The sequence below is a fragment of the Eufriesea mexicana genome, unplaced genomic scaffold (genome assembly GCF_001483705.2).
Source record: "Eufriesea mexicana isolate 0111107269 unplaced genomic scaffold, ASM148370v2 scaffold2234, whole genome shotgun sequence".
Lineage (NCBI taxonomy): Eukaryota > Metazoa > Arthropoda > Insecta > Hymenoptera > Apidae > Eufriesea > Eufriesea mexicana.
In genome coordinates, this window is record NW_016910327.1 from 97,265 (window position 1) to 124,734 (window position 27,470).

At 38.6% G+C, this 27,470-nt stretch overlaps 1 protein-coding gene across 3 annotated transcripts in view; it reads left to right on the forward strand.

Annotated features, from left to right (window-relative positions):
* Bap170 (Brahma associated protein 170kD) overlaps nucleotides 1-27,470 on the forward strand; it is a 76,439-nt gene that overhangs the window by 27,089 nt on the left and 21,880 nt on the right. For all 3 annotated transcript variants that reach the window (XM_017903448.1, XM_017903449.1, XM_017903450.1), the window contains exons 3-4: nucleotides 15,054-15,151; nucleotides 25,914-26,065. In XM_017903448.1, the coding sequence (XP_017758937.1) occupies nucleotides 15,054-15,151; nucleotides 25,914-26,065 (250 nt within the window). The remainder of the gene's footprint in view (nucleotides 1-15,053; nucleotides 15,152-25,913; nucleotides 26,066-27,470) is intronic.

Sequence of the window (27,470 nt, forward strand, 5' to 3'; positions counted from 1 at the left end):
CCTCCTCCTCCTCCTCCTCCTCCGCCACCTCCTGCTGCTACTGCTGCTGCTACTGCTGCTGCTACTGCTGCTGCTACTACTACTGCTGTCCCTCACCCCCCCCGGTGGACGATCAGCTGAGTGGGAACTGTCAGTCGTGTGCCGTGGGCCTGCGAGCCCACGCGATGGTGGGGCTCTCTTCACGATCCAAGTCGCTTCGTTTCTGCTCTACAGGGCCGCGACACCACGCGACGCGCCGCGCCACTGTCCAAGTCTACGCCGATCTTGTGGACGACGTCGCTCCCGACGCTCTGGCACGCGCCAGAAACACTTCCGTTCCCGCGAGGCTCACAACCTCCCTGGATTCGCTTGCCTAGGACGCCAGGGTTGTCCCATGCTGCTGTCAAGGGTTGCTGGCTGTTTTAATACCGAACTGGTCAAATAACCAATAAATAGAGGAAGAACTTTAGAAAATGTGGGATAACCGGGGATGTTGAAAGATTTATTATATCTAAGTACGTGTAAAGACGATAACCTCGAATCCGGAATTTTTAATCGAGGTTTTAGGAAGGAGCAAGGTTTATTTCCATATTTGTATGTGTTTTGTTTTCGAAAGCGAGATAAGTTACGGTAACTGGTTTGAAATAGCGCGGGAACCACGTGGTGGCATTTGCGTCGTTGTTCTTAAGGCGAACTTCAAGTAACGAACGAGGTTAATGGCGGGAGTGAGTACGGTGGTTGCGTTAACTTTACTGTTACGAGTGACCACTGGGCGAATCTTCTTTTATATGAAGGTAATCACTTTGCTGTTGATTCAGTGAGTAACCAGTTAAATATTCGACTTTTGTATGTAATAAGTATAGTAAGTATAACATATGGGGTCTTCTCTTTTGAGACTATTTTCATTTAAATGTAAACTGTGTGATATATAAAGTTACTTTTTTCGTGTTGTTTTGTTGTGGAGTTCGTTTAATCCGTGGAAGGAATGCCAATCGAATTGGTTATATTTATTTCGATAGTCCTATCATTTCTAACCAGTCATAAACAATGGACACGTATTTTTCTCATTGGCCGAAATGTCAGCAAGCGTCAAGGCCAGAGGGTGGCTGCGATGGTCTAGGGTGGGGGATTAGACGGTGCGATCGCGTTACTTCTCTTGCCCCTTCACCGTCTCGCGAGTCTTCTTTCCGAGCTCCGCATAGTACGCACGTGTCTGCCCAGACTCGCGTTTCCTTCACTTCTCGCTTTGCCTATCCTTTTTGTTCTTTCCTTTTCAAATCACGTTATAATCTCCAATTCTAATGTCAACAGATAATTTACATCACTGTTACCAGATTTGTACTCGTCGCTCTCTTTATTCGTCAATTATCAATTATCGATTTCCTCGTATCTTCGTGTCTTTAACTTAACCTTTTTGACACTACGCTTGTCCACTGCGTAATATCATTACTGCATAACGTGTGCTTTGTAACGAAGTATTATGATCGCGAGTGATCTATAATTACGTATTTAAACGTTTAAGAAAGAATATAAACAGTTGGTAGGTTATGTATATATATTACGTTCGGCTATTGTCGACTTTCGTCGGCGTTCGGCCGTAGCGATGCATTCGGCAATCGTCGGCTATGATCGGCACTCAGACCGAAGAGATTCGATTTATAAAACCTTTTTATTTAAGAATTTATTTTATTCTACTTTATGTATCGCAAACAACGTATCACGATAACAGTTATATTATATTCATAAATACGTGTAGAATTATTACATTGTCCTATTTAATATACTATACAGTGCCATGTGTGTATATAGTTTCGTCGACTTTGAACGTAGAGTGGGTTGGATCGTCCTGTGGTTTAGTGAACCTAGATATGCAACCTGTTGTTGGCTCAGTGGTCGTCTTCTCAAAACAGTATCCAATACTGCTAGTGGAGTAATTAATATTAACATCCTGATCTCTATTGTTATATTCCATGACATTTGCCCGAATAAAAATTTACACTATATCCCCTTCACCAAAATAATTCTCTTAACACTTTGACAGCCTATTCTGTATACTAAATATAGTATACATAGATAATAATAACTAGAGTGGTATGATGAAAATAGGTAGGTATATATATAAAATTATGTTTCCATCTCAATAAATTCTGCATATTTTCTCAAACTATTTCGACTTTACTATAGCCAGTATCGATAATATTTTTTGTATATATCCAATTATTAGATATTTCTGTCTTTCAGATAAAAAAAAACTGCGTATGTCAAAATTGAGAAAGTTAAGAAATTCCAAGGTCGTCTACATGCACACTTCGTTGCTCGATATCGTCTATCGAATTTTAGTTAGAAGTCCAGCTTACGTAACAAGTTCAACGATCTACATTAGATAGGTCGTACAAGATTACCCAGGGCCACTTAACGTTACTCAAATATTCAAGGCTTGGATTTTCATACTTTAAAAATATCTTCAATGAGACTACATTAATTCTAAATCTTCTGATTCTTGAACGATTATGTAATTCTGCCAAACCTTGCCTCTATCTTCAAACCTCTATCTAGAGGTGCTGCTGACAGAGACCAATTCCCAATAACGTTCATTCGCTCTAACTGATTGGTCCAGCTGACTAGAATTCAAACTTTCATTTCCACTTGGAATATCAGAGTTTCATACGCTAGCAATCTTGAGTTGTCATAGAACCTGGGTATACTTCAAACGTCTTCCAAACAAAAACATACTTATTTCCTTTCTTAGTTAGTCTGCCAGAATTCTTCAGATGCATCCAACCTTGAAGTTCCTGCAACTATCATTCAGCATTAGGTGACAAGAAATTGTTGTTCAAGTATGTACGTTGCTGTACTACTACTACTATTGCCCTGCTCGAGTTCCTAGCTCGCAGAGCAAGCGGATAAGCGAGAGGGAAAAAAACGATAAACGCGATACTTAGAACTCGAGTCGAACGTTCTCTGGGGTACTTGGTCGGTATTCTTGGAACGGGGTTCTTGGCTCCCTTCTGCGTGTTTATTTTGGATCCTCGCCTTTGGAATTTGTAATAACCCGCTGGTGATCTGTGTTTCGCCTGCTAGATCCGCGAATCTGTGGAATTGGCAGGTGTTACAGACAGTTCTGTTGTAATGCTCAGGTACATCGAAGGATTCAGTCTATAAAACGTATCGAGATATGACAGTCGGTAACGGTAGCGACCAATTTTATACAGTTATCCACCGAGTGTCCGAGGGTACTTTGACCTAACCTCTAAGTAGAATTCGAGGTTCGAGAATAGAAAAAGTAGCTCATAAAAATACACATTGATCGACTAGCATTCCCATTCCAATCGAGAATTCAGCACGTTAGCATGAGAAGAAATTTATACAAAGTCAAACTCATCGACTTCACTTGTTATAAATTTCTCGGTTTTAATACAGCATGAGATTAGCTATTTCTTCCAAGATCAAATAGCGTACTTCCGACACGAATTTAACGTCCAAGTATATCATGATACGACAGTAAGCAGTTTCATACAGTTACCGGTTAGACATAACCTCAATCTGGAATTCGACATATTATAAAATTAGCAGAATAAAAAGGTAAATTTATACAATACATGATCCATTTAGAGGACAAAGACTGGTTTGGCATAGTGGTACAAATGATTAAACTATTTGCAACCTGTCCGAAAAATCTGCTGCAACGTCGATGCCCGCTATCCCCTATCATCGGTATCGCTCGCTGTGTCGAGCGAAACATCGAAAGGCGGACGTCAAAGGGAAGATTTATCCTCTTGGAGGCTGCGTATAGTAGCAGCTTGCTGCCGCTTTCAAGCCTCGCGTACGATACACCGCTGGCTAGATATACTGGTTTTACTTTATAGTCGATGAGAGATAAATGCACCGGCGTGCTCGTAATTCCAACCAGTTCTCCATCTCTCGAGCAGAGAGGCGGAGGGACGGCGGGGATTGGGAAATAACGTGGTGAGCGAATTCATTGGCGGAATACTAATTCCTCGTTCATAATAGTTATGTGTTGCGCGTTTTGCGTGGAGGAAAAGAAGTATCGAAATTGCACTCGACCATGTTGAAACGGTCCCATTGGTTCAAGGGGAAGGTATTACCAGTGACAGAATCTGTAATTTGAGTTTTCGAAAAAAGACTATTCTTTGCATCCATCTTCATTTCATTCCATCTTATTTTATATCCGACAATTCTCTTAGAAGTCCTCCATTGTGGTATTTTAAAATCCATATCTCAACTTTTGCGTGGAGTAATTTAACTAACAAGAGGTTTATAATGTCATAAATAGAAGGGGAATTAACCCTTGTGTATTGGTGAAATTTACCATTACGATGTATAAATAAATCACATGGACTATTTTCATTATGAGTGTCGTCGCTTCGTTGCCCATAATTTCGATCGTCTAAAATTAATAATAAAATTCTCCACGTTGGACGGCATGAACGAGTTCGAATTCGTTTCACCGATCGCAATTAACGGGCGTATTGTGTCGGCGATATCTACGAAGGTTTATATAATTGGTTGTATTGTATCGTATAACGTCGGTCACGAAAATAGTTACGATTGACATGATACAATCTGTAGCGTCGTTTCAAAGTACAATCATACGATGTCTCGATGATGCGTCGTCATTTCATGAATATATCAGTACACGCTGTTACCTAGAAATAATTCGAAAATTAATTCTCATCCAGAAAATTATACGCATATTTAAAATAACGAATCATAATTTTTACGTTATTCTGTGTTATATTTACATATCTCGCGTTTAAAAGCGCCATCTGAATCGACTCATCTATCAAAGTATCGAAAAATAACCTCCAGATTTAACGCCAATTCCAAAGCATAATATCCATCACCAAGTGTACATGAATAACTCTGAAAGAATTGAAAGGAAAAATCATTTATCTAGTCGAGCGATATTTTATTATAGTATTCACTTATTAAACATTCTACGTTAAACGACATGAACTGGTTAGAACCGTCGAAACGAATCTGTAACGTCAGTTGCCGCTGGCCACGAGAGGGGCGCCACTGAGAGGCGATCCTCCGTTGCAAGATACCACCCACCATAGAACGATCAACAACGTGCTAATGTCGCTCGACACACGGTCGGTCACCGGTGACCGCCGCAGCCGATGTATCCGTTCAACGACGAGACCGAGACTGGCTAAAACCCCGGCGCGAGGCACGCGACGCTGGAAACGTGAAAAAGCCGAGCGATAGAGCGCGAAAACGGCGGCGCGCGCGGAGCCATAGGCCAGAGAGTGTGGCGGGCCGGTGCAGCATGGACACCGGCGTTAGGGTGGAGGGGAGAGAGAAGAGAGTATGCGAGAGGGGGTGGGAGAGAGAGACCATGTCCTACCCCAACGAGCACGTGGCGGCAAAGACACTTTCATCATGTAGTCCCTCGGAGGCGAACGAACACGTGGATAGCGTTCGACGCTCTCGAAGAACGTCTCTGCGCATGCGCGGTGTAATTCATACTGTCAAGGTCAAGCAAAGTCGCACGATTACAGGCGAGACGGGGCATCCGCGTGTGCCGGTGCTGCTATGCTACCTAATCGGCGCCAGTAAATCGCGTGTATATACGTGGACTGGTACGTAATAATAGGCGGGCTCGCGTCCTCCTCATACGTTCTCGCTCCGGTGGTTTGTTCTTCTTGTTCCTCTTACCAAATCGGTGGCCCGTGTCTGTGTCGATTGCAAGACGAGCCAGTAAGCGTGTGCGGTAGGCGAGGAGAAGTTCGTCGCGATTGTTTAGCACGTTAACGCGTTCGCCGACGGTCGCGCTTCTGCCAACCCTGGGCCATTCACGTTCAATGGGATGTTTTGTGTTATTGTCCGTTTCGTCGGGTGGCGCGCTCGACAATAATGACGCTTGCGGTGCATTGTTTCTGATGGTGCAAGAGGATAGTGCTGTATTGGGCGTGAATGGTGTTGATGATGGATGTTGCGTGTTGCGTAGGTTATGTATTATGGTTTTATTTGCTTGATCGAAGTGGTGGGAATATCATTTGCCAAGCATTCAACATTAGTCCTCGGTTGTATGGGTATTTTCATAGCAGAAGTAGGAGACGTGGTTGAGGTTATAAAGTACCATTTAAGCGGCACGTCTGACGTATTTATTTTACCGCCGATTAAAAGAATAGGCGTAAGGAACAGATGTCGGCCATGTTTGTTCGCATTATATCCTTCCATTTTCTTTTCTTTTATTTTGGCATCATAAACCATCGATGGAGTTGTAAAACGGAAATCACACTAAGTATTCAGCATTTAGCTTGTCGAAATTCTTCGTTCTCTTATATTTACATGCGATTCAGGCATCAAAAAATGATTAAAAAATGTGGAATAAATACATGATTACTACGCATATTTTTAATTACACCTCTCTCATGATAATTTTAGTTTCACACGTTTGTATCTTTTAAATTACACGTAGATTGTTTCGATTTGCCCGCGGCTTTAGTTTTTACCGTAATTTTTTTGTTTTTTAGATATACTCTTCTGATTACTTCGTTACGCGAATTTTATTCTTAATTCCTAGTTTCTGTTTCCTTTTTCCTAATCGTTCTTAATTAAACGCGGAGTCGAGGCAGTTCTCGACGGTTCTTTTGCTGAAGCTACTTAGGGTTGTCACGACTCCCCTCCTCTCTCTCTCTCTCTCTCTCTCTCTCTCTCTCTTCTTCGATGTGGCTTCTCCTGATCAAACAAAAAGTTGCTGCAGGTTGAAGTAAATTCCTGTTGGCTTCTTTGTTGCAACTGGTTACTAGTTCTTCGCGGCGACTTCCTTTCTTACCTGTTTCCCCTTTGATCAAACGTAACGCTGGCCTTAGGTTAAAGCGAGTTCCCGATGGCCATCTTTGTACAATTGTTCGGCAGTTCTCTGTCGCGAACAAAGGAAATACTTCGCGTAAAGATATTACATGTAAACGGCAAAATGGCGGCGTTACTTGTTTTACTGTAATAAACTCAAAATTAAAATTTACTTGAAATTCACCTAAATTTTATTCTTTTTTTATTATTACTTGAAAATTTACTCGAATAAAAAGTGAAATTTAGACAAATTATTTCTATACGTGTGCAGAGTTTTTAACAGAAAATTTTTTATTTTTAATTTTGGTAATCAAATGCGGGATGAAATGGCGAATAGCGTAATACGTTTATCTCGAGTCACGTATTCCTTTTATTGGAATTTAGGAATTGTGCAAGATTCTCTGACGTCTTTGTAAACAAAATTTTTTTTCCTTTGCTATTTGTGAGTCACTATTTAAATGAGGCGTGTATATCAGTCGGGATTCAGAAATTAATACTAGAAATTCGTTTCATTATCGTCGTCGGTATTTTAATTATGATGAAGCGAATTACGTTACTTAGAAGCATTGGTAAAAAATACCCATAATCCTGTGTCACTCCTCGCTTGCGAAATGATAGCGCGCAATCTGTTTTATTTCATTTCACCATTAATTTCAAATTTAAGCAATCTCCTTATCAAAATTCTGTTCTTTTCACTGTTTCTTCGTGAACTTTTCGATTTCATTGCAAAGATTCTAAGATGGGAAAAATTACGACTAAGTAAAATCGTGTTAATCGTGTTAACAAATCTCGCAACTTGTCCCCAGAACCATTTCCTCGTACTATTAAGAACAAGGAAGATTCGTATCGGTGGCAAGTCCATAATAGCTGAAACACCCTATACATAACCTATACTCTTCCCCCATTTTCGTATTTAATTCTTCACGCTTGAATTTTGTTCGAATCGTCTGACGAAATATATTTGCCACTAATTCAGCAGCTAAAAGTACATCTTAATTGCATCGCAATTAGCAGCGGAGTAAATTTCAACGAAAAACCGTATCGACTGTGTTTTTGTTAAGAAATGAGGCAACTCCGATACAAATTGTCCCTGATAGACGGGAGATAGCGCGCTAATAAGAGGTTATCGAAGTTGAGGTAGTTCTTTATCAGGGAAAACAGAGCCGTAACGTATTCTGATAAATCTCGCGTATCCGAGTGTTTATGGCAGATAAACCGCGCGCGATCTAGCTACGTGGTAGAATGCCCGATAGGATCAGGTAAACCATAAAACGTTGTCTGCCTGTATTTACATTACCTTTCCACCTCTTTCACCCTTCCCTCATTCCCTTTTATTGCCTTATCTTCTCATATACGAGAATCCCGCGTATAACGACATCTCCGCCATCTTAAAACTCCACGCCATAATCTCGTGTACTGCGATTTAAAAATGGGGTACAATTTTCAGCGTGAGGAACGCCATTTTATTTTTCCCGTAGAAATTCAAATGGAAAAGGATGGGTTAGGTTAAGATTCATATCGATATTAGAAATTAAAGTCACTGACGAATTGATAATTATAATAATATTGGTTATCTTTAGGTTTAGGTTTAAAATCGTATTTTATATTTATTATGTAAAATTTAGTATATTATATATTCCATATCGGAATTAATAATTTATAGTTTCAGAAATTGAGGTACATGATAAAATTAGGTCTTCTATACGAGAGAAATTATTTTCTTCGGTGGAAATGCGGCTTAAGGAGGTTAAGTCTTAAGCCTTAATTAACATAAGATACTTGAAATACTACGAATTATGAATAAAATTTTAAACAATTGGAAGATGCGATTGACCGAATTCTTGAAATTTTCACTTATACTGCCATGACTCCTAACCTATAAATATTGTATTTATTTCTACAGACGTTAGCAAGATTTTAGAAACCCTGTGTAGAGCGTTTTAAAAAATATTCCAAAAAAATCGCGTTTGTAAGATTGTGCAATTTTTCTAGTTTATATCTAGTTCCAATTTTTCCCCTAGAATTATTAAACTTTTATTTTATCACGGTTTTTGTATAAGTATTCGTGGGTGTTTGGACGGAATTTAATCCTTTGGCGTTTTTTCTTCGTCGGTTTTCACGAATCGGCGATTCAGAAAGATTTATGGAGACGTGGCTTGTCCACGCGTTATAATTTCCCCTAGCGAAACGCGTAATCAGCGCGCGCGCACGCTCTGCGTAATCCGTAACAATTTCAGCTGCTTTATCTTGTATCACAACGTTTCACGGCTGCTGGATGTTATACACCTGGAACGCGTAATTGTAGTTTAGTCGAGCGGAATTTTTATTGCGCGCGAGGAGCTTTTCGCGATATAATATCCTCGATATCGAGAGTGAAGCATTCCGTAATTTATTCGGTCCCTTTCGTAGAAAGATAGAACAAAATTGGGTAAGTGTAAAATTTCAATTAATCCGTAACTAAACTAAAATTACTAAACGAACTCTGTATTTGCATGTTGGTTTACATTTAAAATTAATACCGGCCAGTTTACGAAAATAACGATCTTCGAAATTCGCGACGCGTCCATGTTTGTAAACGTAACCTGCAAATTTGCGATATTTACCGCGAAATGCGTACGTTTCTCGGAAAAGCTTAGGTCCGTTTACATGAAAGTTTAATATTCTTTGCTGTTCTCAGAAATGATTGAAAATTCATCTTAACGAGGTATTAATATAAATTTATGGATTTTTGCTCGATGAAAAATTTGGCCCGTACTCCCAGCGAAAATTTCGTTTGAAAATGCAGCTTAACGCGCCGTTATTGTGCATAAGGTATACGCTATGAACGCGTAAAGCCGACCGCAATATCGAGGTTCTCTCTCGGGAACTACTGATTGACATGTTGTAATTGAGTATATGTTGTAACGCGACAAATTGCAACGTTAGTTAATTATATAAATCAATCGCGAATTTACGCGTAGTTGTGCGCACACGCGGCGGAAATGTCGCGTTGTTTCGCATTACGGTTACCAATAATTTAAGGCCCGCTTACATAATTCCGTACTATTAATTTCGGCTTTTCACATGTTAAATGTCGCGCCAATTTTCACAATCGTGATCCAGATTTCGAGGCTCCGGGTCCAAGTTAATCTTGATGCTTTAAAACGGTTAAAGAGGTTAAATTAGCTCGTCGAAATGCCTCGCTTATTTATCCTAACCTTAAAATGCCTTTTTTGTGTACCGCCACCGAAGGAAATATTCGTCTATCGTTTATTATTCCATAAATCCTTCTAATATGGCGAGATAATAATAAGTTATAAAAAAAATGCTAACTCACAGAACGGATCAGGTATAAATAAATACAATGGAAACGGTAACGTGTCAATTTCTCGTTCATTAGATAATGGACGTTATTTTCCGTACAAGTAACTATTTTGCACAGATCAGATTAATGAAATTCAATAGCCGCCTCGCATGCGAAAAATTTCAAGTTCGAGGCTCATTAACGGTTATGCGTGGTATAATTTTAGACGTGTAATTAAAGACGAGCACATTCAGATTTCCACCTCGAATAATAGTATTACCGACAAGATGTAACAATTGGGATGGGATCGTTAGTTGCAAGAAATTCGCTGGAGTCTACGCCAATGGAAAAGTGGTCTGCCAGGTGTGAACGGTGTTAATGTTCTTCCAGTAATAAGTACTAGTTTCTTTGAAACAATACTTTCCTAAGAGAAATATCAGAAGCTTGAAACGGTGCCAAAAACCGTGTCGAAAATTTGTTTAATATGGCACCCAGTAATGATAGGTTATACGAGTTCTTTTTCGCCGTGTATTTCACGTTCATTGACTGGTCGGATATTTATTGCGCGACGCGTGCTGCGTTCGAGTAGTTTTGATGAGAGGCTGATGATGTCGCGAGGTCGTCCACAGTGGGGCGCCACATTCTCGATTCATAAGGTTGAACGTCGCGACGACGAGAATAGCAAAGAAACGGGCGCGGATCCAGAGAGCACTGACCCAGTATGTCCGTCCGTCGTCGATTTCACGTTCCCCCGCTCCGTTGTTCCGTTCGCGACAAACGCGGCGTGCAACAGCGAAAAAGCATCGTATCCAGACGATATTTCATTATGTCTTCGCATCTATTGCTCGGCACATAGCATATGCTCGTCGATTGAATTTTATTTTACCCTCTTCGATAATTAATACGAAGCGACGCGTTCGGAGTGCTACGACTGTTGCCGGGGTGCTGGTATAGGTTAGGTACGTGGCGCCACTATGCCTGCGAGTTAACCTCGAAATTTACGTACGTCGAACTGCGAGATGAAATATCGTACGTTCAGTTCTTTTGTTTACTCTTAGGTGATAATTATACATCGGAAGATGGGATCGTTAGTTGCAAGAAATTCGCTGGAGTCTACGCCAATGGAAAAGTGGTCTGCCAGGTGTGAACGGTGTTAATGTTCTTCCAGTAATAAGTACTAGTTTCTTTGAAACAATACTTTCCTAAGAGAAATATCAGAAGCTTGAAACGGTGCCAAAAACCGTGTCGAAAATTTGTTTAATATGGCACCCAGTAATGATAGGTTATACGAGTTCTTTTTCGCCGTGTATTTCACGTTCATTGACTGGTCGGATATTTATTGCGCGACGCGTGCTGCGTTCGAGTAGTTTTGATGAGAGGCTGATGATGTCGCGAGGTCGTCCACAGTGGGGCGCCACATTCTCGATTCATAAGGTTGAACGTCGCGACGACGAGAATAGCAAAGAAACGGGCGCGGATCCAGAGAGCACTGACCCAGTATGTCCGTCCGTCGTCGATTTCACGTTCCCCCGCTCCGTTGTTCCGTTCGCGACAAACGCGGCGTGCAACAGCGAAAAAGCATCGTATCCAGACGATATTTCATTATGTCTTCGCATCTATTGCTCGGCACATAGCATATGCTCGTCGATTGAATTTTATTTTACCCTCTTCGATAATTAATACGAAGCGACGCGTTCGGAGTGCTACGACTGTTGCCGGGGTGCTGGTATAGGTTAGGTACGTGGCGCCACTATGCCTGCGAGTTAACCTCGAAATTTACGTACGTCGAACTGCGAGATGAAATATCGTACGTTCAGTTCTTTTGTTTACTCTTAGGTGATAATTGGCATGGAATAAGACTATCACGAGTGCCCAATGTTTTTCAATGCTTCAGCGAGTATTTTTGATAGTTAAATCTGGTTCCCCGTTCCGTGATTTTGTTTTCTTTTTTGGCGAATGTGCGTGAGTTACTTAACGCCTTGTTCTGTATTATTAGAGTTGGATATTAAAGTCGTTTAATATGATTAGTTAAATATGACTTATTTTTGGCAGTTCTCCATTCGAGGAACAAATCGGTCCTGTTCGTTATACTTGAACTGTAATCTGTGCTAAACATGCTATTCGGTATTACGATACAACAGCTAGTTGATTTCATATAGATAAAGTCGGAAAGCATATGTCACCAGAAATATTTTTGTTTATATTCGGACACTGATAGTGTAGTGTTACGTGATATAGTGTTATACACGATTTTCTATTAAGCAAATTTTCTTTGAATCGTCAGTGTCAGCATTGATATTATATTTTAAATATAATTATTGGACAGCTATTCATATATCGCTAATATACATATTCGAAGAATGTACTATGTCACTATCTTTCTAAGGACTCGAAGTTTTGCTATTACGTGTTCAGTGTTGTTATGCAAATTTATATATGTAGATTGTAAGAGTTAATTTATTCTGAACTTTCATATGTACACAAATTTGCGTTTGTACTCTATCTTTTTCCATATTTTTTATTTCCATTTTTATTTTCTTAACGATCCCTTATTTTTATTCGACTATTATTTCCTCAGTTCCTTCTAATTCCTTTGCACTTCTTCCCACTCTCACTTTTTTCTCCGTTTCTTTCCTTCTGTCACTCATGCTGTTTTCTTTTTTTCTAGCGGCCATAGGCGTTCGCGCGAGCGCTGCATAACACGAGTCAACGGTTATTTTTTCGACGCGCGCCCTAAGAAATTTATGTTCCGCCGCGTCGTTTTATCTCGCGTCCCGCTACCAGGAATTCCCTTAGAACCGCGCGCACACCTCTCACCCCCCCCCCCCACTCGCCCTTCACCCCGCCCTTTGTATCCTCACTATAGCCCTCTGTATTCATCTTGCTGCACTAACAGGTCGTGTTTCTTCGTCTTTCACTTCGTTCCTGCATATTCGGTACAACGCACCCGCGTTCGCAGCGAGAAAGAGGATCCATCGAGTTTTCGTGGACGGAACTGTAAACTCGTTGGCTAAGCGCCGAGTCGTAAACGACTTGACCGCTTCAAATATTTCTCTTCGTCGATCGTTCCTTCTCGTTTCCAAGCTGTAACGTTCCACGATATGGTGATATGACGCGACCATGGCAGGATTTCTTATGTGAATGCTGAATTTCCATCAGGATAAAAAGATGTTTGATTTCGATTATATGGGATTGTTTTCATAGATTAGTTTAAACATCAGAATATGATCGTTGTAATCGAGTGATAGTTTGGTTAATACGCATAGGTTAGGTCTTTTCCTTTATATGTGTGGCTCGACTGTTGGTTATAGAGTATAGATTGTTTAATGGAAAAACATGTCTGCCGAGATTGAAGTGACTTTCGTCTCAGTTACGCAAGTTGTTCTTTTAAGGTTAGGTCGTTGAACTGATTTTTCTTACATCAACTTTTCTTATGCCAAGAGAAATTTGAAGTGAAATACGAATTTTAATAGTACTTTACAATTAATTAAAATTATAGTCTTATGATAAATTCAAGAATATTTTTAGTCGTTAATTTTTTTTAAATGCAAAAGATAAATACCAGGCTTGTGTTGTCTATATATAATCACATGTATTTAGTTCCTTAATCACGGGATAGAAGTCGTGTGAAATCAAATGTTTATCTGCCAAAAGACAAATACGCTTTTTGTTTCTTGATTTGAGTTCTTGGAACTTTTCTGTGATACGGTAGTTTGTTGTTATGTCTTTATCGAGAAAGTGCCTGATCAAGTTGCAATTTCAGCGTCTCCAATCTTACATCTCAACAGTTAAATGCAAGAATATAAAACCCAAATCAATATTTGTTTTTTTTATTGAGTTCCATCCGAAATATTAGATTGAAAAAATATTGACACGTGATTAGTTACCGCCATTTTTAATTTTTAAATAAATATTAGAAAATATTTAACCCAACCAACTGAAGTAAAATTTTTGTAACTAGCATCGTATACTATTTTAACGATTTACGATATAAAATCATTGAATAATAGATAATAGGGAAACTCAGGTTATAAAAGATGCTAAAAGTGGTAGCGAGATTCAGGATTATACAAATGGACTTGACAGACCACAGACAAAGGGCAAGGGATACATCTGATTGGGCCGGCTCGTGGCCTCTCCCGAACGAGAGTCGATCATGGTCGAATATTGCCGAATGCACCCCTACGGCCGACATCGGTAAAAGTCGTCAGTTATCGAAAGTATACACGCGCAGCTATCATCTGTACTCAATCAACTATTTGTGTCATACTGTTCAGTCGTTTTGGATCCTTTATTATAAATAGTCTGTAAACTCTCATGCAATTTCTCTATTTAAATAACTATAAATCACAGTTATAAATTACAGAAGTTGATAGTATCTTGATATAAAACACGTATTATTCGAAAATGTTCTACGCTTCGCTTATTGGTTGCCATTAACCGCCATTGCGCAGCAGTCGAATGCGATACCGACTGAGATATTTCGATAGGAAGAAATTCCATTCCTTTATTTTATCCTGCATTATCAATTGATTTTACATCAGATGTCGTTGAGATCGACCAAATGCCTCGCAATTTTATAAAGAACAAAATGGTGTATAGCGACATAGAAAATCATAAATATAACCCTGAGATTTCTCAAAGCCTTTCACTTTTAAGAAAATTATAACTCGCAATAGTACATATACAAGTTTGTACATAAAGTTTCTCGTATCTTTAGACGTAATGGAGATATCCAAGGCGGTCAAAGTTATTAGTGCACATTATAAGAGATACTTTGTACAGTGCGATATTAAAGGACGTATTTGGAGATAGATGGATCCATTGTAAAATAGAATACTGGTTTTCGAAAACCATCTGAAGGTAGCTTTGAATAAAACGAAAGGCGTTCATCGTTTTCGTTCTTTCGTTTCGCGTGTATCGATAATGCGCGGTTTATTGAAACGTTCTCCGGTCTTTCGTGTTTCAGGTGAATACCAGAAATGAGTGGGCATCGTTATGCGAACAATTCCATCTACCCAGCGGCTGCGTGAACAGCGGGGTTGGCCTTAAACAAATTTACCTTAGGTAAGTGGCTAAGACGCGTTGCTATCATCGATCACCTTATTTTAGAAGCTCCTCGAGCTCGTACATCATTCGAGGAGCAGGTGAATCGCGGGATGTACCTTCCTATGACTGTGTGTATCTCTTGAATCTGAGTGTGTATACGTCTGTGCCTGAAAGCTAGGTCGAAGGCGGTGCTCACGAGCAAAGTTTCGAAGCTATGTGTTTGGGGTAAAGTTAGATAAGATATTATAAATACTTATATTCCCTAAAACTGATTATTTCTTATTAAAACGATATTTTATATGTTGGCATGGCAAGCTATATAGAATAAATAAATACATAAGGTGATAAACTGGACGTCTGAAATTAGGCAGGACCACATTTGATGTTTCTACAAGTAAATAAAGAAGATTCGAGTTCAGTCCTATAAGTAAATAAACAAAGTCAGTTTCCACGTATTTGTGAGTAAATAAAAGAGATGATCAAACATGTAACTGAGAGTGAATAGGTAGTACCGTGTGTTGACCTTATTCATAGTCACGTGTCTATATGTCAACGAGTACCATTCGATTTTGTCTGTTATGAACAAGTATGCGAGTTTTTACTCCATGAATTTGTAAGTAAATAAATAAATAAGATCATGGTACGTGTCGCCATAAGTAAGTAAATACAGTCACAATTCATAAGCTTATAGGCATACACAAAGGTCTCTGTTTATGAGCACAACTAAGGATTCAAGAGATTTACACTTTTATCATTTCTATAAATTCTCTCATTTTTTTAAAAAGAAATTCTTAGCTATTTTAAATAATTTCTGAGGAATGTCATTTTTGAAATTGTCTACTTTCCTATTTCAAGAATCGAATTTTTCGTATCTGTTCTTTAGAGAATGGCACGTGGAATGTTATAGCCATTTTTAAATGTCAAACTAATTTTGAAGCCTTCACTTGGGGAAATGGATAATTTATGGATGATAGTTGACACCATGAAAAACGAAGTATCGTTATTGTATCATAGAATTCTTCTTTATTTAGATTCGCTTACAAGTTTTTAAAATTATTTTAAAAATACGTAACAATAAATAATTTATCAAGTCCAATTTTCTTTTTCTTTTAATTTCTATATATTTTTATATTTTATAATATATAATGTCAGTAGTCCAGTCTTTCTTTATGAATTTCTCATTAATCGCAATTTTATCCATGTACTTTCAAAATATGGTGGATATTAATTTTCAAAAATGAAATTCGAGTGTTATTTGACCAGCCACCAAATCTAAACATTCAGCATTCTGTGACGTGTGATGTTATAAATTTAGAGTCGTCGCGTTACTTTATAATTGCCCCATTTACTTAAAGCTTTCAAAACATTCCTCACCATGTGGGTTGAGAACATGTAGCTTTTCTTGGACCAGGCTCCGAAAATCTTTGACTTGGATGTACAATAACACGAATCTTAAATATTTTAATCATAATTTTGATTAATGTAAAAATTGGAGGACTGTGCATAGAGGGAACATTAAATTATGAATGAAATTTTCATATTATAGTTTACTGTTTTAAGTAATTTTAATTACTCTAATTTATTATTTATATATTAAAATAGATATAAATTTGGTATATAAAAGTATAGAAATTTGTAAAGAAAACTTGGCTTCTTAAATTAGTTATATTTGAGGAAACTTGCTATATTTTTATTTTATTAATCTTATAAAGGTTATAATTTTGATATATTTATTCAGACTGAATGCTAGAGGGACATGTATTTTTCTTGGATATCTATGAAACCAAGTGTCACAATCTTCGTGCATAATCTAATTGTACATTAATAATTTATTATATTTATCTACACCACACAAACAAACATTCTACTTTATCGAAAATTCCACATGACTATCTTCGTCCAATGGCAACGTCCTCAGCCTCGAGTATTCCCCAATCATTATCTTCTAAAGCAGGGAATATTGTAAATAAGAAAAGAAGTAAACTAAAAGCAGTGATCAGAAATGTTATTTTGAGAATAATATTTCATATGTTAAATATTATTTTCCAAAATACATATAAACGTATAAAAATCGCGTAAGAATATTTCCATAACATGGCTACTACTTGTAGAAACATTAAAAATCTTTTTAAATTCTATATTTTTAATTGAATGAAAATAAGTTAGATTAGAAATATCGAAGCGATACAAATAACCTCAAAATAGTATCAGGAAATCGTCTACATATTTTAGGTGTTTGGTACAAATGTTAACCCGAAGACTGTGTCAAGAGGTAGTCGGAATGTAAGGTTATGCGACGACACAATCGTTTCTTATGGATTCGTATTTCTTTAACTCGATCGGTACGAGTGCCGATTATAGCCGACAACGACCGAATGCATCGCTACGACCGAACGTCGGCAAAAGTCGACAAAAGTTGACACTGGCCGAAAGTATACCGCAATCTTCCGCCTTTAATCGACTGATTATATTCTGTAAATTGTTTCTCACTTGTGTAATCACTCTATGTACGTAATTATAAATTATTCATGTGAATTTTATTCTAAAGCGCAAGTTATATGGAAAATGATACTACGTGGTAAATGAGCGCTGTATCGAAGAGGTTAAAGAGGGTGGTTATGTAGCAACTAACCTATACTTTGTTTAAGGAGAATTGGGGGGAAATATAAACAAACTGGTCACGTGATCTGTGCCGCGGATGCAGATAAATGGCGGCTGAACGTGGACACTTAGGGCCAACTTTTAGAAGCCATAAACAGGGGCCCTTACTTATAAGGTTAGACAAAATTTTTCTCGCAATATTCGATCTTACACCTGGATCAGCTCAGGTCCAGATCTGATCACGGGTCGCTCACGTGCAGATGTTTTATACTTTCTGTCAATTCTCGTTGAATATATTGAACTTGATCCCATCTCTACTCGCGACACCTGTCGTCACAGGACTAGACGAAACTATGCTAAGAATAGGATAAACACTAGACGGTGGCGATTTGATACGGACAGGCAGGCGTGGCCGATTGTCATAGTCGCACTCGATACTCCATTATGTCTGGCAGTCCGCGAGCGTCTGCAAGAGTAGGAGAGTGACGACGTTTTACCACACGGCCGGCAGCCGCGTATCGGCACTCTCTGCTACCTACACCCCACCACCGCCGGCATTTTCCGTATCGTATAGTACGTACGTTCGTTCGTTCATTCATACTGGCCTCGCTGACGAGAGCCACGTGGTTCCTGAGTCGTTGTCCTCTCTCTCTCCGGTTAAGCTCTCTCTATGCAACCTTGTTACCGTGCGCCGCTTGCAAACAGGGACGTCGGTCGATTCTGTCGCTTCTTCGCGGACACTTTGATCGTGAGATTTTTGGTTAGGTTTGATAAAGATGACAGTTGGTTTTCCCCGGTGCCATACGAACGACTCTTGTGGGAATGTTAATGTTTGTGGAAAGATGCTTGCAGGGTGTCGTGTCGAATAAACCGCTTCCTTTATTTAGCGCAAGATGACGCTGTTTGCAAACAAGGACACGATTCGATTATCTCGCTCCTTCGACTTTTTTTTGTCGATCCCTCGACTGTGTTCGCGCGATCATGAGGTTGCGGAGAGAGCTCTGGCGACGGGAATTGTGAGTTTTGGCGCTGCTTGTATCTTCCGAGGACCTTAATTTTCTCAGGAGGGGCTCGTAGAAAAATTACATCGCGTTGCGTCGATAGAATCACCTCCTTTGTATGGTGTGAGATGGCGCCCCTCGTTTCGTCCAAGTTGTGTATAGAGCGTGCTCTGGTATGCGAGTGAACGTATATGCAATGTAGTAAAGACTACGCGATTGAGGTTAAGTTAGCGCATAGAATTGACAGAAATGTGAACGTATGTTCGAAGTTCGGCAAAAATCTATCTATTTCCACGGATTATTAGAAACTTCTAGAAACACATGTGCATATAGAAATTGATGTGGACAGTGTCTGTTAAAATTTCCACAGATGCTATTCTTATTCATCGTTTTTATCTGAGACAGAAGTCTTGAGATTCTAAACAATAGATTATGGGTGATATAAGTTATCTAGACGCGTGTAACGATGAATATTCATAGGGTACTATATCTAGATCGTCTTATTACTGAGAGGAAATAAATCGTGCGGTTCAGAATAATTGTAGAGGAAGATGTAATCTTTTGTCGTGAATTAAATTACGCAACTACTAGCGTTGTTCGAGCGAGTAGCATTAGACTTTCCATGGCCGTAGATCAATCTTGCCTTTTTATCTATGGTATCTGACTTAAGTCTAGTTAAGATAGAAAATGACAAATTCAGGTTTAATATACCATATTTAGTATAGTAAACATAAACGATGTAGTTATTGTATGTAGCGTATTGTATTGTAATACTATGTCATTATATGCATATTATATGGTACTATATATATTATAATAGCGTTTGTATGGCTCCTCTTATACAATTATCAGAGGAATTTGTACCAACGAAATTTTTGAAAGTATTCACCTAACTTCCTTTCATTCAAATACATCCTCTGACCTTGCCTCTATGATCTCAGCGTCTAAGGCATGAGCTTAGTAGGAAGGCTCACTGATGAGTCCACTTCCTTTCTTTTCTTTCGTTTCTTCATTCTTCGCTTTTTTACCTCCTTTCATAACAGAGCGTCAAAATATTATTGTAGTATAATGTCCTTGTGTTATAGCAGCATACTAGTGTCCTATTATAAATGCACAACATAATTAGATTATAGTAGTTTAGTAATAGTATTATGGTTGTAATATAATATGTGCATAATTGTGTATACTACAATATGCACGGAATATAGTATTATACTGTGTTACCTATAATATATTATACTCATATTACGGCATATTACATTATGCATAATACCAAGGTAATTTGGAAAGTATATCTTTTTATTATCGCAAATTGCGAGCCATTTTTCAGAATGTTACCTAACCAGATTAGGTGCTTTTGAGCGATAAAGCATACCAATGAACAGCATAGAAAGTTGTAAATAAGTGGAATAGGAAGACACAAGTAAATGCTCAGTCTCTAGACTAGCATTGGTAAACAGCGCCATCTCGACACCCACGTTAATATACTAGTATTGTTGTAACGTGGAGCAGAATTTAAAACTCGCAGGAAAAGCTTTACCATAAACCTAAAATAATAATAAAAAAATATATATCCTGTTTTTATTTCGATAAAAATGAATATTGAGACACAAGTTTTCAATAATTGTAGAAAAATGTAAACCTGCCATTTTTATAGGTTAAGGAATACGTTAGCTCGTTAGTTACGAGTTAGTTACGAATGTCCACGTCAAAGTTGGTTAGAGTCCACAGAGTTAGTGTGTGTAGCTGTCGTGTACTGTTTACATAGAACGATCCGTAATACTTGCATGTAACTTCAAGGATGAATTAAGCATGCGAAAGTAATACTATCTATGTATCGATTATCAGTATCCTTGTATCTCAGTAATCCATGTTACTAATTGAATTTCGTGAATCGAGAACTTACGAAAAGAGAGCTTTAATTTAATTGACATGTAGTTATAGGTTAGCATGAGGGTTATTAGCATTTGTGCGTAACGTGCGACGCGTACACATTAGTATGAAATACTTTAAATGCGTTTTTCTCGAAACTATATTTTTCTAAATGGTTGCCATGATATCTCGAGTTCTAGTTGACCGATTACGACCAAATTTGGAGTGTATCTTCAGCGCGTGCATCTCTATCGTTCGAACCAAAATTTTCAAAATCTAATGTTTTTAACTATTTTTTTTGGCACGCTAAACTTGAAAAAAGACAAAAAATGGGTAACCTAACTTCAAAGCGCTGCTAAAAATTTTGTCTTCGATGTTTTTATACATTTTTGGATCTGATGATAGTCATATTCGTACTGAGCATAATGGATGTTTGTTTGTCCATTTCAGAGAAAAAGAACGGTCAGAATCGTGATAACCGTGCAGGCATGTTCAATTAAAGAGACATTACTAAATTAGCTGTATCTTCGACAATTTTCGATATTTTTTCATGAAAAAAACAGCGTATACTCACTAAATACAGGTTAAAATCATGCCATAAATCCCGACACGATAACGTCTTCATGGTTCTTTAAAAAAAATCCCAAATAGCACCTAAAAAATTGACCTCTAAGCTAGAATTCCGCCCTAACCTTAACTTTCTATTCGAGCCGTTGTTTTCGGTACATGTAAAAGTAGAGATGGCGCTAGCATTGGTAATAAGTATACAAAGCTTGAATGGTGGACAGCTACATAAAAACATGGCACGGTACGTGCTATTTAATCGACTATGGCAATTACATAAACCATAAAGGTGTTGTATAACAACGAAAAAATTAAACGAAAGACAAATCACTGATACTACACTTACAACAAAATTCGTGTTCTTTATTCTATAGCTTCAATTAATTACTCAAATGTTAGAAATATGATTGCTCGAATTTCAATTATTTCCACCTGTTAATGTTCATTAACCAGTAATCGTAATTATTTCTATCCATTATGAACAAATAGTCCATAACACGAATTACAAAATGCAAAACCCATACCGAATACATTGAATAGTATCACGTGAAGAGTAATTTAGAAATACTTTGTGATTTTAATTTTCATTAATCATTATTTAGTAATTTTTATTTTCCGTGCATTATTAACGTATAATTCCTGATCACGTAAATGATATTAAATAATTATACGAATATCGCAGCTCATCTGATACGATGTTTTAATTCATAGGATTAAACTTAAAATCAGAGTATTCCATTGTTGAAATAGTCACGCCCATTTCTAGTTTCTTCTTCTGCACTTCCTTTTTCCAGTGTCAATGATTGTTCGCATGTGTGTAATAAGAGCCTATTATTACTACTAATTGATTAATTAGCACATTCACAGCCGCTAACGTAAAATTACCCCTTTCCGTAATGTATAGCTAGTTTGCCACTGACATAAAATTATGGCTTTCATAAGACGCAGCTAATTGCCACTGACATGAAATTACGTCATTCGACAGAAAACAATACGAAACTATTAAGAAATTGAAAAATCCCATTCGAGTGATCCAATCGCGAAAGATCATTTTCCTTGTCACCTTATGTAACGGGTGATCGTAAACAACTATAGCGATACACTTAACGCAAATATTATAATTCGTATCCTTTTGTTAATGACAGGAATCTGCGACAATCTGCTTTAGACGTTACTCTCGAGTGGCTTTCAGTTTTAGAGAAACGAAGAGATTACAGGCTGCGAAAGTGTTAATTAATTCTTCCACCGCCAGTCACAGTGATCGCCTGTGGCGCCATTAGATCAAGCGGCGGTAATCCGTAACACCCACTAAGGTTAGCGTATTAAATCCCTTCTATTATTTTTATCATCTTCCATGTACTCTTGATGCGAATGTGTAGCAGAAAATGCGGACTATCTGCTGTCCAGCTGATCCAATAAAATGTCCACGAATAAGTGTCCTTATAGTAAGTGGGACTTAGGGGTCTTTAGCTTCTCAGCTAAATGACTTGATCAAAAGGCGACGGTGCTAATTATTCCCCTCGTCACCCTGTGGTAATTGCGAGGCGAGAGTAGACATACCGTGGTTTCAGCGTGTAGATTCACGTCTAAGATCTTGTGGAAACTTCAACTCGAGTGCTACAATCAAACACCAGGGTAAATGTGGGCTAATCTACGCTGACCGAAGAAGATGTCCAGGAAGGAAAGTCTTTGCTAGGTATCTTTATCTACTTGGTTAATTACCTGATTAAAAGGCGACGATACTAATTACACCTCTCGTCATCCTGTGGTAGCTGCGTGGCAAGGGTAGACGCCATATCGTTGCGTAGACTGGCTCCTGTGAATTCATGAGAGCTTCAGTTCCAGCATTACAATCAAGTACGAGTGAAAATATACTTCTACATTTATAAATATGTAAACATCATAATCACGCTTCATGACGGCCCGTGGATTCACCTGCAAGGCTCTTCAACAACGCAGGATGTTCCGACTAATGTCACTGCTCCATCCAAGGCAGTTCACGAATTTTATAGTAGTGTATACACTCTATATACTAGCCATGTCTTCCATATATGTACATAATTATAACTATAAATTTTCCGTGTCCATTCTCTGACCAACAGTGATTGGAAGATCCATCTGTCCAGCCTTAGCCTCTATAGCCCAGCTATGAAATCAACTTCTGATTCAAGGAATAAAATTGCGACATATCCTATCAAGCAGTAGATGCCAAAAGAGAAGTGCTGATTCAGTTCCCCACGTTTACCCTAATTTTAAAAGCAATAACACGTGTGACTAAAATACTCAAGATGGAGAAGGTGGCAGATGTCTCGCTCGCAACGCTAAGTGACTGCTCTGACCTGAGAGTAAAAGGAGAATAATCTATATATAAACCGATGCCTAGAAAACTAGGAACATAAATTAAACGATACGTGTATTCGCAATGGCGCGAGATCCAAATGCGGTTCATTCATAGACGGTCGATGTAGATTCTGGGACACGTGACTCTGCCGGACCCTACAGTCACCAAGAGTGCACCAGTACCAGCAGCAGCAGTAGCAGCACAGGCACACTATGGTAGACGTTTCCTACTACTCCGATCTATACGACACACGAAGTGGTGCAGGGACGGACCAGAGGCAGGCAGTAGTCAAAGTGTCTGTGCTCAGTCTGCAGCAAGCAACGGCCAATCAGGCTCTGGCTGGGTGCTTCAACGCCTGCACCTTCCGTACTCTACGTTGGTGCATGAATGGATCCACTACACCTACCCCCACCACTTTCTTTCGCCCACCCACGACTACATCTGCTCTCTTCTCCTCTCCTCTCCTCTCCTCTCCTCTCCTCTTCTTCCCTCTTCTCTCCTCTTCTCTTCTCTTCTCTCCTTCTCTGTTTCTCTCTCGCACGCTCTCCTTTTCTGCTAGCTCTGTCTCTTTCCGTCTTGTCAATATTATTATTATCATTCTTGGTGCTTCTAACGTCACGTGTGTAAGACTGTTTTTGTCTCCTTCGTTCTCGGACGTGGCTAGTTCGCTTCGTTTTGTGTCGGTTCGTGGCTACCCCATTCGGAACGTACGTCGGCTCCGAGTTCGTCGTACCGTGTCGGTACTTAGTCGACAGGTCGATCCGTCTGTGAGGTAGACGAACGTCGTTTAGTCGCACACGGTCTTCGGGGGTCGACGTGCTGTGGCTGGCTCCTTCTTGGAGTGGTTCATCGTATCGGACACGTGCGCTGGAAGAGAGGAAATTGAAGTACAGTGGAGTTTTAATGCTCATGGAAGAGCTGTGTTTGTTCTGTGCGGAAATGGCGAATGTGACTAGGTAGCAACGGAAACGAAGTAAGAGTGTGATTAGTAGTAGGGAAAATGTTCACTCTAGTCTTCACGTAGTAATGTCTTTAACATACTTTGACATACTTCGTTATAACCTCTGTGCTGGGTCCAGAGTAGTAAACAGGATGTTAGGTTAGGAATGGTCATTTTTTCACCGTAATTTTAATGCCTGAAAAATGAGATTTAATAGAAGCTTCAAAATGATATTAAAAAATTTACCATTTCAAACCTAATGAAAGATGTTAAAGAATTTTTATTTTATAAGAAAATAATATTAAGCGGTATACTCCATAGTTATTTCATTTTTCATATTGCATTTTATGGTATATTAAACAATTACTTATCCAGAGCTTTGCGTACAAAGCTATTAAGCAGAAATTATATTTTTAGTTGTCTCTAATAATGATCTGTACTCGTAAAGTATGTTAATTATTTCAGGATTATGAATGCGTATATAACCTAAAACAAAACACGGTAATAAGATACGTGCACCTAGGCATGCTCGATACGAATGTGGTGGTATAAAATATTTTCTGCTATTTCTAATAGGATATTTAAAATAGTCTAATATACGGTCGATTTTACACTGCTGATTAATCCATAATCGATATTACACCGCCGACCAATGCACAGTCGATACTAAAAGTAAATAGAATATTTAGTGTAGTGTGGTTTATGTCACTGAAAGCAACCCCGATAGAAAAGGATAAACCTTCGAACTCGCGACTGCGCAGTACAACTTCCTAACTGCGCAGATAGAATGTAAAGAAACGCGGAGTCCCCAGAGGGCGTAGGGTATTCGTCCTGTACGACAGATTTCGAACGTTCTCTTCAAAAACTTTAACGTGGGACAAAAGAGCGGGTCGTTGAGACACGCGAAGGGTATGTGGATGGAATGGACGTTGTCAAAGGCAACATGTCCGGGTCATATTTTCTTCGGCCATTAGCATTCGTTAAAGAGAACGCAGAGCATCACGTGTATTCGTATTCCGTTAGGTTCAGCCGTCTTTTATATAAAGTCAACTACAGTGGAATAATTGTCTTCGACACGTTGTATTCACTGACAATTCCCTTGCGACCGAGTTGCCTCTAAATTATTACTTTATTTAGATATCGAATTTAAATCAATATTTTGTCCCATTTTTTGTCTATAGAGTAATATAAGTGTTAAAATAATTAAGATGCAATGTTAATTAATAATTATATAACGTTGAAAAAATTTTAGATACCAATTTTAATTTGTTACTGTAATTTACCATCAGTTTATTCTTTTAGTTTATATTTCTCTTTTTCTTGTAATAATTTATACAAAGTTGATATTAAGTTGATATTCGTGTAATGTATTTATAAATTAGAGTCCAGGAGGTTAGGAACGTAATAAAATACACGTTTACTTATTTATTGCGATAATTTAACAAAATTGTGTTATTTCAGGTATCTAGACAGGTACGAAAAGGTACATTTCCTGGGAGAAGATGGCCAACAAGCTGACGACGATGACGAAGACTCCAGGCACAGAAAGTGGTCTGCAAGGGCATTACACTCTGTTCCTCTTACTTATAATCATCATCAACACAATGTCGCAGGTAATTATCCTCACTTTTCTAAAATTAAGTTCCCAAAATAAATATTTTTTTTTAATTCAGTGATATTTAAATTCACAAATTTTGGACAAAATTTTATTGTTCTCGAAAACTTAAAGCTACTGCTTCTAAGAAAAGAACATGGATGATGCGGTTTTATTTGCAACAATTGAATAAACATAAGCTACAAATTTTTTAAACTGGAAAAAATGTAATTCCTGGTTTGGATTCTCTTAGTGATATTCTTAAAATTATCTGAAAAGGAAAAGAAAGAATCATTCAGAGTTTTCATTGATAAAAAATGTTTAATTTTAACCCTAAGGTAGAATACAAGTCACTCGAAAGGTGACGAGAGGTTATAAAAGCAAACTTCCACAATGTAACATCGATTAACCGTCGTACATATATTACACATAACGCACCATTCAATGTTTCTTAAAAAAGAAACTTCGAACTAATAGACTATATAACCTATAAAGCATTAACCTTTTCTATGTAATCTATGTAATCCGCCATTCCCTTAATTCACGGTGTATCGAATTTTCAAACTGTCGTGGTGCTTTCCAATCACATTTTTGTCACACGAAGCCCGCAGCGTTTGCCGAATCGACCGCTGAATTTACGATCGTTCTCGATAAACCGTTTTTACCAACTTACGCCGCTGTACTCGTCGCGCCGCATTTCACATGCACGTCCACACGCTCGAACGACTTTCAAATGCGTTTTCCACCGTGCATTGTTCCTGTATTTTTCTCGCTCTTTCCCACTATCACCGATACATACCTGCACTCACAGTCACGCAAAATATATAGATATGTATATACTTATGGGTATAGGTTATACATACGTGACGAGTGCCACGGTTCAATAATTCGCTATGTTAGCAATTTCCGTTTATCAGAACTTTTTCGTCTGACGTGAAGGCTCATTTGAATTGACAAAAGCGAGCACTACATCTGGCAACAATGCGTTAACGGTATTACACGCTCGGTCGGTACGTTTGGGATGCACTGCCCACTGGTTATCTAGAAAGGAGTATGGCCAGAAATGTGTCGTACTTATCGACATACTCCGCTAGTTTTGCATTTACTAGTTTGGTATTAGAAGCTTTCTTTGGAATAACCAAAAACTGTGTCAACGGGTAATCGAACATTTGTAGATAGAATTTTAGATCGTTTCTAAATTTTGGAACATACTCGATCACTATGGTATTCAATTATAAATTTCCCTTCGTGCGAAAAAATGTTCCCGCGTGTAATTGCATCCTGCCCCAATTAGTTCCAAGCGCGCGCATTATCGTTCCGCGTTTCTCGGTAATTCGTTAACGACGATTTACGTTTGGCTGTTAATCTTGCTCGAAATAACACGTTGCTTTGGGGTGAGAGGAGGGGGGGGGGGGGGGGGGAAA